Genomic DNA, 15,823 nt, shown 5'->3' on the forward strand with positions numbered 1-15,823 from the left:
TACTAAAGTATTTGGTGTGTTCTTATACCCAAAACACCAAAGAAATTTCCACAGAAGATGCTGAAAAATGTGTTGCAATTATATCATGTTGGGAATCATTCCCATGGTGAAAATGTGCCTTGGGGGGAGAAAAAAAAAAGTCCCAAGTTCTTCAAAATATTATATTTTCACAGTTTTACACATTATTCGTTTGCTTGAGAAGATTTATTGTGGTGGTGTTTTGAAGCCTGTTCTGTGCTCAGATATAAATTTTGAAAACTAAAATGAACATGTAACAGAGCCTGTAAAATATATTGAAAATGCTGTGTAGGGTGTTCCCTCCTGGGGTTTTTGACCTTGTGGAGACAGGCTTAGAAATAATTGAAAGTGAGACTTCAGAATGTTCAAACCCTCAAAAGTTCAGTTGGATTTTTTTCCGGCCAACTTTGCTTAGAAAAGTTTGAATCCACCTCAGTGAGATTTTTCAGTTATGTGAATTATGAGATTTTATTTATTTTTTTTTTTGGTTGGGAAAGAAGGATTACAACCCCTTGGAAATCTACCCTTATCGGCCTATTGGAAATTACAGTCCAACCCCCAGGATATTTCCTTTGTCTTATATATTATTGTGCAGTATTTCCAATCACTCTAATCTTTCATATTCCTCTTCTAGTTTCCTACTCTATTTTGGTGATATTCTACCCCACACACTTTAATCAAGTCCATAATATCTCTTGGACACATTTTGCACTTGCAGCATGCAATAATCCACCCAAAAAGAAGTTCTGGCATAAATCAGGTATTTTCAAAAATTATCTGTTGGATTCATTCCAGGATGGCATTCCAAGTATCCTCCTCTTTAACACAAAAATAATGACATCACTTTTGAATCCTCTTTGCAGCAAAGGTTACTCAAGGAAATAAAAATCCCTGAAAGTTCTGTTAAACTATTTAAAAATCTTCAACCTTGTCAACTCTGAGCTTCTCAAAACTCACCTTTTATTCTCTAGAGACAGAAAGACCTTAATGAGAATCTGTTCTGGTGTTCACAGCCTTTCTCAAGGCATTTTGAAATTAAACATTAGATCCAGAAAACCAGTTCATCTCCAATATTTTACCTGGAGGATAAAACTAGACTAAAATTAGTAAGAGTCCATAGCTTGTGTTTCAGTTTTCAGGAATTCAGCGAGACAAACAGAAGGATCACAATTTGTAGAGTTACTTCTCAGCAGTCACAGAGAAACTGTGCTGGGATTAGTCTGTGTTGCAGAGATTTTGATCCAAAGTAGTTCCACACTATTCTTGTTGTACAGAGCACTGTCTAATGAGTGTCATCAGCAGCCAGACTGTCTCATTTTGAAGTAGATGTGTAAAATAGGTCAAATGAATCAAGCTCATAAAAAACACTTATTTTTCCTCCACTGTCTAAAAAAGAAACAGCCCTGGATTACTGAGCAAGACCTGAATATCCATGGTGTCAACATTACTCGATACAATTCCTGCTGCAGTTTATGGAATCTCAGGTGACTTGGACATCCACAACTCTCTTGAAAACCTTGGCATGAAACATTCCCTCTTGGCTTCTGCACTCAGTGGTTTCTTTGATACACATTGAAGAAGTCGCTGGAAATTAAGCCAAATTTAAGACTTAAAACATGCAGGTTCCTTTACTACACAAGGAATGGAATCTCATTTTTAACTCCACATTACCACATAAATTAGATTTTTAGACCCAGCTCTTCAACTCTATTATAGTCCCTCTAAGAAGGACCACTTCAGTTGCTAAGTCTATGCATGTAGGCCATTGCATGTCTAAGAGAGACTGACATTACCTGGCTTTAATAATTAAAAAATTAGCAGCCTAACTTAGGGTATAATCATCAGCCAGACCCAGGTATTTGCAGCCAGTGATTCATCCTCTCCTCAGAAAGAGGCCTCCAATATTTGGGATGAATCACAGGTTGGAAGTTGCTGTCTCTTTCCACTGATTACAAAGGGAACATATTTTAGGCAATTAACATCATAGTTAATGAATCAGGGCCTCTATTTTGCCATCTGGCAAATTGGGGATACCAGAAATTGCATCCTTCCAAGGGTCATGTGAGGATAATGGTGTGGGAGATTCTCAGGACTCTCCTTTTGGAAGCCAGAGAGCAGCTTAACTCAGCCACAGGTAAGTGATATTTTCTTCCACATTTCAGCTCCTCACAATTTTAGCTTTGCCTTGTCATCCCCCACAGAGGAAGCAGAAAAGAGGCATGAAAGAAAATAAAGCCTCCCAGCCCAAACTCCTGCACTGCTTTATATCCACCTTACGACCATCCTGGGGGTTAGTTGGGGTTGCAGAATGATGCTTTTTTTTTTTTTAATTTGTTCAGGCACATTTACATGCTGGTAATTTTTCTGTGCTGCTCCCACACCTACTCAACAACAGCTGGAAGTCTCAATGTGATGCATCTGTGACAAACCTGGGATTAACTAAAACTTCTGAGAAAACCCATTTTAATGGACTCATAGCCAGCAGCATTCCCTGTGTCATCAACCAGCAGCCTCTGGTTCAGGGAACCTCATGGATGCACCTATTCCCAGGGATGGGATGAATCTTATCCTTATTGAAATCCATTGCAAAAATACCATTGATTTCCTAATACTGGGCCTTCACCCTTATTTCCTTCAAGCCAGGTAAAACTGGTAGAGTTTTAGCAGGAAATCAAGGGATTAAGGTTGATTATTCTGATTTCTTCAGTCAGACTCTGGAACCAGCGATGAGAAATCTCAAGTGCTAATAATTATTCAATATTTTAATTTTGGTGACTTTTGTTTTGACAACAGCAAGAGCTCCAAGTGATTTGATTTTCAGATTGTGTCTGCTTGAATTTCAGGTACGTTCTCTCACGAGATAAGGTGGAGGAAAGTCCAGCTGGAATGCCAAGTGCATGTGTGATCAAGGATGCATCCAAGGAGAAGAGGAAAACAATTCTCTCCTTCCCTTCAGAGCTTCATGCCCTGTTGAGGCTCTTCTTGCGTGTGAATTAGTGGGAAAGCCACAGAAAATCTCATTATGGAAGATCGACTTCTTGATGTTTAGAAACACTTTTTTCTTACAGGATGTGCCAGAGATTGGGATGGTTTAACCTGCTGGCCCAGAGCCACTTTTGGGGAAGTGGTGAAAATTCCCTGTCCACAATTTTTCGAAGAATTCACCAATACCCACGGCAAGACTTTTTTGTCCCTACTCTTTTTTTTTTAATTATTTTATTTTAAATAAATCCTCATAGTTGAAGATTCCTGCATATTTTCCTGATTCCCAATGCTGTCATACAGTAACTATCCAGATACACATCTTGGCTTGTGGTCAATATTGCTTTGCATTATGCTGTACTGAATTGTCTCATTTCTTTCATGGTCTAAAAGTGATGGATAATTGCATTATGTTACTACCTTTGTAAAGGAATATGTTGTAGAATCACTGATTTATAAACTCATAAAATAATTAATATTAGAAAGGACCTATTGAGGTCATCTGGTCCATTCCCTCAGTCAGAGCAGGACCAAGTTTAAAACTTGTATCTGGTTTCCAATATAGATCAGGTGGCTCAGGGCTTTGTCCACAATCCCCAAATATGTTGTTAATGTATAATTTGATTTCCTCCATGTAAGGATTAAATTTACAGAATTGATTTCCCATATGAAATTCTCAAGTCCCACTGCATCTTGAATAGAATTTCTGAATTTTCAAACGATATATAGAATATTGTAACCCCACAGCTTAATTTGCTGGACACATCTAGACCTGTAAGTCCCCGACTTAAGGATCAAAGTAGAAATAACAAATTGTTGTTGCTCATCAAAACCTAAAGAACAGCAGCACCACCACCCCCCTCCCCTGATTAATTCTCTGCTCTCTTTTCCCATGAAAGGTTTCCTCCAGAGGAATTGCACACAGGAGGCACATTGGTCAGAACCATTCCCACCATACACTGTTGCCTGTGGGTTTGATGAAGGTTCCAGTAAAGGACCTGAGGATCAAGTGAGTGTTTTATTTCCTGCTTCTGAACATCTCCAGAGCATCCTTTCCTGAGAGTGCTGAGTAGCTCCACACATCTGACTCCTGTCAGAACCCAGTAATTACCCATTTTCAGTGCTAAACTCAAAAATTTTAGGTATATTTAGTGCTTGTTTAACAAATTAGGCTTAATAGAAAGCAAGTGAGTAGCAGAAAATACTTTCCTCTCTGTGTAAATGTCTCCTCTTGTTGTTAATGAGTAAATTCATGATTAGTTCACTTTTCCTGCCTAAAAAATAACTTTGGTTCTCTGCCAGAGGTGATTTTAGTTCTCATCATGCACCCATCTCCCAAGGAAGCCCTACCAAGCTCGCTGCAGGAATTTTTCAGGGAAAATTCCTTTGTATCCCTCCAGTTGATTTTTTTCCCCCCAGATTTTAAGTCAATCAGAAAAAATTACTCCATAACTTTATAGCATGGTGGTCGAGGCACACCTTTGTGAGGGAATTCTTGGATGCCATTGAGCAGAGGACCCTGAGCAAGCAGGTCTAAGGGAAGGTGTCCCTGCCTGTGGCAGGTGGGTTGGAACTGAATGATCTTTGAAGGTCCCTTCCAACCCAAACTATTCTATGAAATGATGACTTTTATACTTTCCTTTAGATATTCATGGAGCAGGCAGCAAACCTCTATTTTTCCTATTTGATGATCATCACTGGCACTCAGTTAAGCTCCTACAGAATTTCCTTCACCCCCACATCTTCATATGATTTTAATTCCCATATTCCTCATCATCCTACTCAGCCCCAGGACAGGAATACCTCACACTTTGCTGGTCCCTCACTGGTGAACTTCTCCTGCCTGAAGGTTATTAATTAATTAACAGAGGTGCTACCACTACCTTGGAGTTCTGAAATTTGATAGATGGGACAGTTCCAGCAAGAGAGAACAGGGATGTCTCCATCCCCTCCTTTCAGTCTGCATTGGACAAGGCTCCTCTTGCACAAGTCCATTCTCTCTGCCTCATCCCCAAAAAAGTAGGATTATGTACATCCATGCAAGTGTTTGCAATAGGTATTGAAAAACCCAAGTTAGCAAACCAGATAAATAGTTCTGGGTAAAAATTTCAAGATTTTTTTTTAAGAATCCAAATCAATATTTTTATACTTGGCTTTTGAGGTTTGGAATCTCCACGACTTATTTTTTCAGGAAAGTGAAAAAAGGTATTGTGTACACCACTGTATTATAGGTGTCAAAAAGGCATATCAAATTATAAAAAAAAGATGGAACAAACCAGAAAACACAGTGGTTTAGTTATAGATGGTTTGAAAATACGACAAGAGCTTCAATTCACCAAATAAATATTTTCTTAGTGTAATTTATTAATGCATTTTATTAATACAACTGGTTTTTTTTAATGTTTCACTCTCAAAAAGTCATGTAAACAGTTCAGAAAAAAGCCATTTGTCACAAATCAAAGCAAGATACAGAAAGGTGGAGAGGGTTGTCATCATAACACTGAGTATTATCTGGAATTAACCAGGCACACAAGCTCAAGCACAAACTAGTTCAGATATCTGAATCTTTGGGAAGTGTAGACAAAATTTGCTTCATATAATAATAATAATAATAATAATAATAATAATAATAATAATAATTTGACTAGGTGAACTTAGAACCTTAAATGGCTGTAACCGGTAGTAAAAATACCTGGAGCTCAATCCCCCATCTATAAATTAAGAATATTTGTACCTCTTTGCACTTTAGGGAAGCTAGAAAGATAAATGTTTAAAAAAAAACTTAAATAAATGCTTAAAAAAATCTCATGGAAAGTTGCTGGAAAACATGGAAACAGTTCAGAAAAAAAAGCCATTTATCACAAGCCAAAGCAAGACACTGAAGGCTGAGGAGGGTTGTAATCACTAACACTCTGGGTGTTATCTGGAGTTAACCATTTTGTTCTCCAGGCACACAGGCTCGAGCACAAACTAGTTCAGATCTAAATACTTGGGAAATGTAGACACAATTTGCTTCAGAAATTTGGCTCCATGAAGTTAGAACCTAGAATGGCTGTGTCAGGCAATAAAGATATTCGGAGCTCGATCCCCCACCCATAAATTAGGAATATTTGTAATTCTTTGCCCTTTAGGAAAGATAAATGCTTAAAAAAACATAAATAAATGCTTAAAAAACGTCTGGGAAGATGGTGGAAACCATGTAAACAGTTCAGAAGGGATGTAAGATTCAGAAGGGGATGTATTCTGGAGCACAGTTCCCCAGTTCTGGACCAGCTACCCACTCACAGAGTTTAGGCTTCCCCCCAGCAGTCCCTGGATTATGCTAAACCAGGCTTAGTTTGTGGCTGGCCTAGGCTAAAATCCAGCAAGGAACATTTCAACAGTATGGAAGACTTCAATTCAGAGGCTCTGACTGTGTTTAGTTTGTTATTCCAGTCAAATCCCCCAGGTTTGACTAGAAAAGAAAGATAAGATCAGCAATCTCTGATGCATTGCAAACACAGGGAAGTAACAAGAATCCCAATTATATTCCAAGAGAACCACTTGCTTTGTATTTTGTATGTGCAGTGAACACTTGTGATGTCCTCTGCATAATGTTGGGGTTTTTATCTATCCTAAAAAACAGATAAAATGAATTCAAATACTTCATTATTCAGTTGAAGAACCTGTTTTCCCATTTTCTTCTGTGTTTTGAAAATACTGTATAAAAGATTAGGACTATATCAGAAACACCAGATTGATTCCTATCTTGTCAGGATTACATGATTTATTTATGGCTCTACTTAAAATTGCTAATGACTTGTCTCAGCCTGGATTTGCAGCCTTTTGGATAAAGAGATTTTGGATCAATTAGAGAACAAAGTGTCCATTGCATTCATAAGGGGGAATTTTTCCTGGATTCAGAGAATTTAGTTCCTTGGGATTTTAAATAATTAGGTGATTTTGTAGTCAATCAGAATAAAATTTGCATAGTTAAAGCCATGTAAATATGCTTCGTTTTTCTCATGACGTTGGGAGTTTAATTTGAAAAGAAATGAACTGTAAAGAGTTTATAGTGTTACAGTTTATAGCAATGGAATGAACTGTTTGTCCAAAGCATTGACTGTGAGGTGATTTTCTTGGCTTTAACTTTCTCACCTCCACAATATGATAGAGTTGTTTCTCAGTATTTCAGTTCCCTCACCTACAAATTGTCAAGTTTTATTTCTCTTTCAGCCATAGCTCTTTATGAAAATCAATGTTTATTGAGTCTGGCTCGGGTCTGAAGTGACAGATCCACAAATCACCCAGCAGGAGGTTTCAGTGCCCCAGACTCTTTAGGTACCAACAGGAGAAAATGCAGTTACTTAAAAAAAAGTTTAAAAATTTCCCTGTAAGACATGGTCAAAGGGGTCAGATGAGCCTGTGGGCTGTGAAACCTGTCTCCTGTGTAAGGTTTAGTAGGATTTAAAGGAAAACATGTCTGTGATGGAGGGAAAAACCTGAAGCAGATCTCAAGCACAGGGGTGGTGGGACTGACCAGTGAGGGAAAATGTGTCCTGGTGAAATAAGCACCCATAGCATTCATCCTCCAGAATCCCCTGCATCAGACTGTGTCTCTTTTCCCCCCAGAAATCCTATTATTCTGCATTTTGGCGTGTCTACACTGCTGGCTATGCAGCATCAGTGACTTCACTCGTTACAGCTCTAATTGTCTTTGCTGCCTTCAGGTAAATATAAATGGGCTCTTTCTCAGGATGTCTTAAGACAGTCTCGTCCTAATTTCTATCAGATCCTCTGTGGTTTTGTTTTGTGTTTTTTTTTAATTATTATTTTCTAATCATTCTAAGACATAATGCTGTTGATGGTGATGGGTCTTTCTCTATTTGTGTTGTAATATTTCCCTGCAGATGTTAAAACATCCAAGCTGCCTGGGCAGTCTGATTTAGTCTCTTTAATGCCACCATACAGTGGAAGTGACCAAACTTACATCACTATTAGCATAAGAAAACAATTCCTTCAGCATATGGCAGGACATGCCCTGCAGAAACACTGTCTCATGGCCCTGAACCAGAGGTGGTTCTAAACTGTTCATTCCCTCTGTGAAAGGTTTCCAGAGCTGAAAACTACAGGAAGAGGTTTAAATAAATTTAAATGTTACATCTGACGATGTCAGATATCAGGAAATGGATCCTGGGTTTGACTGGTTCCAGTGCTCTTGGACAAGAGTTAAACCCACTGTGCACACAGGAGGGCAGAGAAGCAGCTTCCTAACAGGGGTGGGTTGGCATTCTCAAAGGTCACATCCCAGGACCATGAGGCTGATATGCCCAAGCCTTGAAGGAGATTCCTTCAGCTCAAGGTAGAAGTGTGGGCAGGGCAACCCAGGGAAATAGAATTATGGGATCATTTAGGTTGGAAAAGATATTTCAGATCCTCAAGTCCAATCATTAACCCAGCACTAAACCACGTCCCCAGGTGCCACATCTATGTATGTTTTAAGTACCCACAGGGGTGGTGACTCAACCACTTCCCTGGGCAGCCTGTGCCAGTGCTTGACAATCCTTTCCATAATGAAAATTTTCCTGCTGTCCAATCTAAACCTCCTCTGGCACAACTTGGGGCCTTTTCCTCTTGTCCTGTCCTTGTTAGTCTGGAGAAGAGCCTGATACCCACCTGGCTACAACCTCCTTTCAGGAAGTTGTAGAGAGTGAGAAGGTCCCCCCTGAGCCTTCTTTTCTCCACGCTGAGCCCTCCCAGCTCCCTCAGCAGCTCCTCATCAAAATAATGTAGTTTAGGGCAAGGCAACCCCTTCTCTGGCAGCCACCTCACAAGGTGTGACTGACACCCATTCAACCTTCTCTTCTCTCTGACCAGAAAGGGGCTGAAAAGCTTGTTGAGCCTCTTGCAAGCTCGTTCAACAAAAATGTTATTTAGAATAATTAAAAGGCATTATTGTAATACAGCCCAAGAGTCCCACAGTTGCTCTCTCTGCTTCCGGCATCTCCTCTAAATGTGTGGTCATTCAAGGACAATTATACTGGAATTTTTATTAGCCTAAACAGATAATAACTGCTCTGTTCCCTCATGTCTGTCTCCCTCTCAAATAGTGACAGGTCATTTTTTGATTCAGAAGGTGTTGGCAGTTTGAGTTTTGCTGAGACCACGAGAGATTTCTGTTGAAGAACAATTTTTGTTTTCTCTTTCCATGTCAGAAAATTCCACTGCACACGGAATTACATCCACATGCACCTGTTTGTCTCCTTTATCTTGAGAGCAATTGCTGTTTTCACCAAAGATGCTGTTTTGTTTGCAGATGAAACTATGGACCACTGCCTCATGTCAACGGTACTGAACCTCCATTCTCTTTTATCCTTGAGTTAACATTTAATCCTTGGGATTCCTAAGACCCATTTCTCTTTAGTTTGCTAGAACTGAAATTTTAAAACAAACAACACAAAGACAAATGCTATGGCTGGACTCAGCTTTGATATTTAAAGTACATGTCTCTGATGAAGCTGTAAAAATTTTTTTCTAGCAAAGAATTTAATCTGTGAGAGGAACCCAGTATTTCCCTTTCAAAAAACTGAAGTAAAGTCAAGTCAAATAATGGAACCCCAAACCTACTGAAATATTGTTAGAATTTCTTCGTTCTTGTGTGGTTAATACTGAATTTTGCATCTGTTTGGAGAGAAAGCAGACATAATGAGAGTAGATTTAACATATTTTTCTCCCCCTGCATTTCCAGGTTGCCTGTAAGGCTGCTGTGGCATTTTTCCAGTTCAGTATTTTGGCCAATTTCTTCTGGCTTCTCATTGAAGGGATTTACCTGCAAACCCTGCTCCTGCTGACCTTTGTTTCCAACAAGCAGTTCGTGTGGTGGTTCATACTCATTGGCTGGGGTCAGTATTCCTGCTCTCTCTCTGTTATTTACCATTTCTGTTTACTGTCAGAAATAGATAAAATATGTGTTTTGAGACAAAATGTGCCTGTCAGAGGTGCCACCATTCTGAGGAAAGTTGCCCATTTATTCAGTACTGTTACATGAAAACCACCCATTATCGTATTCCCTTTCTTATCTTATTTATTTATCTTATTGGTTATTTACACCAATCACCACAGTGGTGATTAATCCAGTCCTCAAGATGATGACTAATTTATCTGGATAACACCTTAGAAACACTTTATCTTCCTCCACTGACTGAAGAAGTTTGGGTGACAAACTTAAAGTTGGCATTTTGCTTTTTAGGAAACAGAACCTGATGGATTAATCTTAGATCACGTGAGTTCAGGCCTAGGAATCAAACAATTCTTCTCTTTTGTTTTGTTTCTAAGAGAACTCCTGGCTTTAAGAAATTCTTTGAGGTTTTACAGCAAATAAAATTTTCTCTGATTTTCAGAACAGGAATGTGTAAGACCTAAAATTTCTTTCACTGGAGAGAGTTGTTTTTATGACTCTCAGATATTCCTGTGCCTCACCTTGGCTATTTTAAAAAAGAGGCACCCAAATGAAGCAGTTACAAAATGACATTTTTTTACCTTAGCAGTGAAATCCAAATTATCCTCAAGTAAATATTAATTTATCCTTTATATTGAGATTCTCAGACTTTACATAATGTAATTCAATTTTTTTGAGCTGTTCCAAATATGACTGTCTGAAATTGGACTCTCAGACCTTGATTAGTCATGGCTAAATTGAGATAACAAAGGAAACAATTAATAATGTAGTAATCCCCATTTCCTTCTGGAATAAATGGAAGGGGAGAGGCATCTCAGGGGTAACTCAGATCTGAGGTGATATGGATGTAAATATTTCTCTTCATTAATTAAACAGACCACTTGAACTGAACATGGTCCCAGCTTAAAGGACTTTAGCAAAGGGCTAAAATTTAGAAGAACACCTTCAAGGCCTTTTTTAAAGATCTCAAATGGTATTTAGAAAGATGTTACCTTTATTTCTGTCTATTTATCAGTGAAAATGTCACTTGTTTCAGATTAGAGTCCCTTTTTTTTTCTGCAGCTTTGAAAGTCACTTGGTCTTTGGAAATTCAATTCCACAGAAAGAGAGCAAAAGCAATTTCTACTTTATAGGCCTTCTTAAAACAAAATCAGCCATAAATGTGGAAGGATAGAAGGATAAGCAGTAAAAAGTGGGGGTAGAAATCACCAATTGCTGGATTTAATTAAATTTTCATGGAATTCTTATCAGCTGATGGGTCCAGAGTGATTAATAGAGGACAAAAATGTGAATTCTTCCACCTAGTGTACAAAAAGTTGTATGTTGCCCACAATTCACAGGATAAAAGAGCTCCAGGTTAATAAATGGTTACTGCTGCTTCACAAATGCTTGTAGTTCGTAGGCAAACCTAAAGTAATTCTCAATAGTTATTTTTGAAAATGCAGTTTCACAGCACCCCTTATTCTCCTTTGCTTTTTTTTAAAATTCCCCTGCCCTTGTATTCCTTTTTTTTCCCCCGAGCTGCAAGTCAAGTTCTTTCATAAAGTTATTTAAAATTGTCTGACCCATCCTTTGTCCTTTAATGTGCATCCAAGCTGCTGCACCGTGAACCTGCTGGGAGTAAAGTCTCCATGGGACACAGAATTCCAAATAATTGTTGTGTTCCATGTTGATTTGTCCAGGAGCTCCTGCTGCTGTGCTCTTTGCTTGGGTCCTTACAAGAATCCACCAACAAAATACTGGGTAAGTCAGAGCTTGGAAAAGGAAGATGAGGATATCTTGTTTTTTATGGCATTCTGTTCTGCTGGTGGGGAAAAAAGAGGTATTAAAAATAAAAGAAAAAGGAAAAAAACACCTATTCCCAAGTTCTGCTTCTACTCTTTACAATTCATGTGGAAGTCAGTGAGAAAATAGTTTTAATTCTTCTGATTTTGATGTTTGTATATGGGATAATAAACCCGTGGTAACTAGTGAAATTTCATTTAGTTCCCTAATGGCCAGACCTGCAATAATTGTGTTTTAAGAAAATATATTATTTATATAATTGTACACAATTATAAAATTATATATAAGAAAATATAATAATATGTAATCTTTATATAATTATATATAAGGAAATTATTTTAAGAAATTAGCTGTTTCTGTTTAAAATTAGCCATATATTACTAACCCTAATCTTTGCAAATAAGAACCTCCCAAACAAACACATCATGCCTTGTTAATTTGTTTCCATTTAATTATTTGATTTTTATTCTATTTTGATCTTTTAATCTGAGAGCCAGATATAAATAGTGCTTACTAAAAGCTGTCCTGAAGGTGTCCAGGTCATTTTACACGGATAATCAGTTGACAAAGAGACTGTTCTACACCTTCCTGCTCAGAACTCAGATGAATGATGGAGAGCAGTGAGAAGAGCAGGAATGAAGCCTGAAAATACAAATTTCTTGATTTTGCTTTGGTTCTTCAATCTTTGCTTCTTACAGAATAAATTTCCTTCTGATGGAGTTACCCAGAGATTTTAGAGAGGTATGAGGGTACCAGTGCTGTCAGGGACATTTAGGCAGGGATTTAAACTTTCTTTTTCTGTGACAGAAGTGCTTTTGTGTGTTGTAAAAGCTCACATGGGTCAGATAACATGACCTGTTTTGTTTGTGGTTTCAGATGTTGGGATGATGATGAAAATGGAGTGGTCTTATGGATCATCAAGGGCCCCATCCTGATAACTGTATTAGTATGTTTGTTTTTTTCTTTTTCATTTTCCCTTGAGTATCTGCATATAGATATTTTACCTGGTATATTTTTAAAATAATTTTATCTGGTATATTTTAAAAATAATTTTATCTGATTGTTTTTTAAAATAAATTATTAGGATGTAAACTTAAGACAAAATAATCTCCCTTATCCACCCATTTACACCACCTAAATTTAGAGAGGGAGTACTATGTCATTCAGGTCTGTATTTGTTGTAATCCCTATCCCAAACAATGAAGGGAACAGAAGGGACTGTTTAAACCATGTAAGACCTGGGAGCTGCTGGCGAGAAGAACAGGGCATTAATATAAATAAAATAATATTATTTATTTATATATATAATATTTATTAATAAAAATAAAATATATTATTACTCTCTCTGAGCTTGAGATACATAGTTCTACATTAATTCAACATAATTTTCACCATGTTTTTTGCATAAATATATGTGGGTAGGAAAAATAATTACTATTTATGATGCTCTTGATTTGGTCTGAGAACAGATCTGCTGTGGTTTATGGCAGTGCACTTCCTTTAACTGGGGATTTTCAGTTATTTGTGTGAGCTGAAGGCACCTCCTGGCCAATAATAAATTTACAGGTTTTGCCTTGTCTTTTCAGATTAACTTTATTATATTTATTAATGTGATCAGAATTCTAGTCCACAAACTGAAATCTCAAGAGGGAGGAGGGAGCCATTCCAGCCACTTCGTGTGAGTATTTCTGGGTTTCTTAATATTGACCTGTTCTGATATGAGAAATATTTTATGGGCAGCAGCACAAAATGTTCTACTCTTCTTCTAACAGAGAGAGAGAAATTCCCAGGAGAAATAACAATGTGAATGTTCCTGTTCATCCCAAATATCACCTCTCTCTCTTTCTTCAGGGGAAAAAGGGTGGAGTGGGTTGGGGACAATGAGAAAAGTAAACCAGGAAGTTTTGTAGCTGTGAAAGGACCCAGATTGAAAGTGTGAACACTAAATGTCAGGTAACGAATCCACAAATGGCCACATAGAGAAAGAGGCAGATTTAAGTTAAATTTCCTTCAAATTCTTAGCAGTAGCTTGATGTTGATGTTCTGGTAACCAAACCTAGTCCTTGCTGTTTATGAACCACTTCACAGCTAATGGAGATCTTTCCATAAGTTCCCTGGATGTAGTTGCCTCCATTATGAATTGAAATATGCTCCAACATAAAAATGCTGTCACTAATTCTATATTTCTAACACTGCCTTGTTTTTTCATCCTCGGTTTTCCAGGAGACTTGCTAAATCCACCTTGCTTTTAATCCCCCTCTTTGGAGTGCACTACATTGTATTTGCATTTTTCCCAGAGAGCACTGGGCTGGAAGCTCGTTTTTACATTGAGCTGGGCTTGGGTTCTTTCCAGGTAAGAGGGACAAAATGTTTAACAATCCTAAAAGGTTTAATCTGTACCAGCACACCCCCAGCTTGTTTATTACAGCAGGTTTTATCAATGTGTCCAAATCCAACACACACATTCCATCTTCCCCCTTCAGTGGCTCTTCTGGTTTTTGTTCCCTTATTATTTGAAATCTTGTACTGCTTTTGAATTCTGAGTCAGACTTCATATTAATAATTGCAAAAAAAATACAACATCTACCTTTATTGAATAACAATATATTGAATAATGAGAATAGATTGAATAACAAGAGTTCCGTGAAGACCAGTCTGTGGATTAAGGTGAACTGATGGAAAATGATTTCACATATAATAAAAACAAGAGGAATGGAGAAATAAGGAGAATATAAAACAACCTTCTCTGCCTTTACCCTTTAGGAGTGGTGAATCATGTTAATGTTTCATGGTTTGTTTTGCTATACTGCTAGTCAGAAGAATATCATGGATTTGAGAGGGTATGGTACACTTTGTAATAACTTTATTCACTATCATAAATATAGATTTGAAGAAAACAGATGCCCCTACTCCCTTATCTGAGGGAGAAGTTGTTTCTAGGATACAATAAACAGCAAATCAGTCCTTACTCTCTCCATACAAGGGCAATAACATACATATAATATCACCAGTCCTTTGAGGAATTTAATTCTGTTATGAAAATTCAATAAATAGTGCCACATCACCTGACTTCAATGGAAAAATGGAAAACATTATATTTTTTTGCTGTCTGTCTTGCTCAAATTGTGCATGAAACTTGCTGCCTGCCATTGATTCAATGCTTTAAATCCTGATTATTGGTTTTTTTCCTCCCTGCCCTCCCTGTCCCAGGGTTTTGTTGTCGCTCTTCTCTATTGCTTCTCCAACGCAGAGGTGAGTAACGAGGAAATAAGATCATCAAAACCTTTTAAAACCCAGGGGGCCCCTCTTGCTTTTAATTTCTTTTCCTATTTTCAGAACAGATCAGTGCTTTGATCTGCTGCTGAAAGCCTGACATCCCCAGAGCTTTCCTTTTCCCTTGGTACCTTTGTTGCCTTTGTTTGTATTCACCCAGTTCTGACAGGAGGACACAAACAACCTTTGGAGCCGTGACCCTTCCCAAACTCTTCCTGACTTTCCTGGCAGGGACTTGTCTCCTGCTTTGTGTCTGATGTCTGTCACGATGGTGTCTCCATGGAAAGCTTGTGATGCTCCTTCCTTTCTTTATTTTCTCCTAGTGAGTTTCTTCTTTTTCCTTTTTCCCCCTTTTCCTTTTCCTCTTCTCCCCTTTTCCTCCCTTTTCCTCCCATTTCCCCTTTTTTCTCCCTTTTTCTTCTTTTTTTCCCCTCTTTTTCCCTTTTTCCCTTTTCCCCCTCTTTTCCTTTTGCCCCTCTTTTCCTCCCATTTCTCCCCTTTTCTCCTTTTTCTCCTTTTCTCCCCTTCTTTTCCCTATTTTCCCTTTTTTCACCTTTTCCCTCCTTTTCCCCCTCTTTCCCCATTTTTTCTCCTTTTTTCCCCTTCATTTTCCCTATTTTCCCCTTTTTCTCCCTTTTTTCCCCTTTTCCCCACCTTTTTTCCCTTTTCCCCCTTTTTCCCTCCTTTTCCCTTTTTTCTCCCTTTTTCCCCCTTTTGGCTGGTTTTTTCCCCTTTCCCCCTTTCCCCTCTTTCCCCATTTTTTCTCCTTTTTTCTCCTTTTCCCCCCCTTTTTCCCCATTTTCCCCTCTTTTTCTCTCCCATTTTCCC

General features: G+C 38.1%; 1 protein-coding gene across 1 annotated transcript in view; it reads left to right on the top strand.

The window, feature by feature from the left end:
- LOC113973423 (vasoactive intestinal polypeptide receptor 1-like) overlaps positions 1-15,823 on the top strand; it is a 30,438-nt gene that overhangs the window by 10,885 nt on the left and 3,730 nt on the right. Inside the window, exons 3-12 of the mRNA XM_027695492.1 lie at positions 3,087-3,194; positions 3,900-4,009; positions 7,612-7,709; positions 9,195-9,327; positions 9,728-9,881; positions 11,620-11,680; positions 12,599-12,668; positions 13,309-13,400; positions 13,946-14,075; positions 14,933-14,974. Of these exons, the coding sequence (XP_027551293.1) occupies positions 3,087-3,194; positions 3,900-4,009; positions 7,612-7,709; positions 9,195-9,327; positions 9,728-9,881; positions 11,620-11,680; positions 12,599-12,668; positions 13,309-13,400; positions 13,946-14,075; positions 14,933-14,974 (998 nt within the window). The remainder of the gene's footprint in view (positions 1-3,086; positions 3,195-3,899; positions 4,010-7,611; positions 7,710-9,194; positions 9,328-9,727; positions 9,882-11,619; positions 11,681-12,598; positions 12,669-13,308; positions 13,401-13,945; positions 14,076-14,932; positions 14,975-15,823) is intronic.

The sequence above is a fragment of the Neopelma chrysocephalum genome, unplaced genomic scaffold (genome assembly GCF_003984885.1).
Source record: "Neopelma chrysocephalum unplaced genomic scaffold, ASM398488v2 Primary Assembly neopelma1_101, whole genome shotgun sequence".
Lineage (NCBI taxonomy): Eukaryota > Metazoa > Chordata > Aves > Passeriformes > Pipridae > Neopelma > Neopelma chrysocephalum.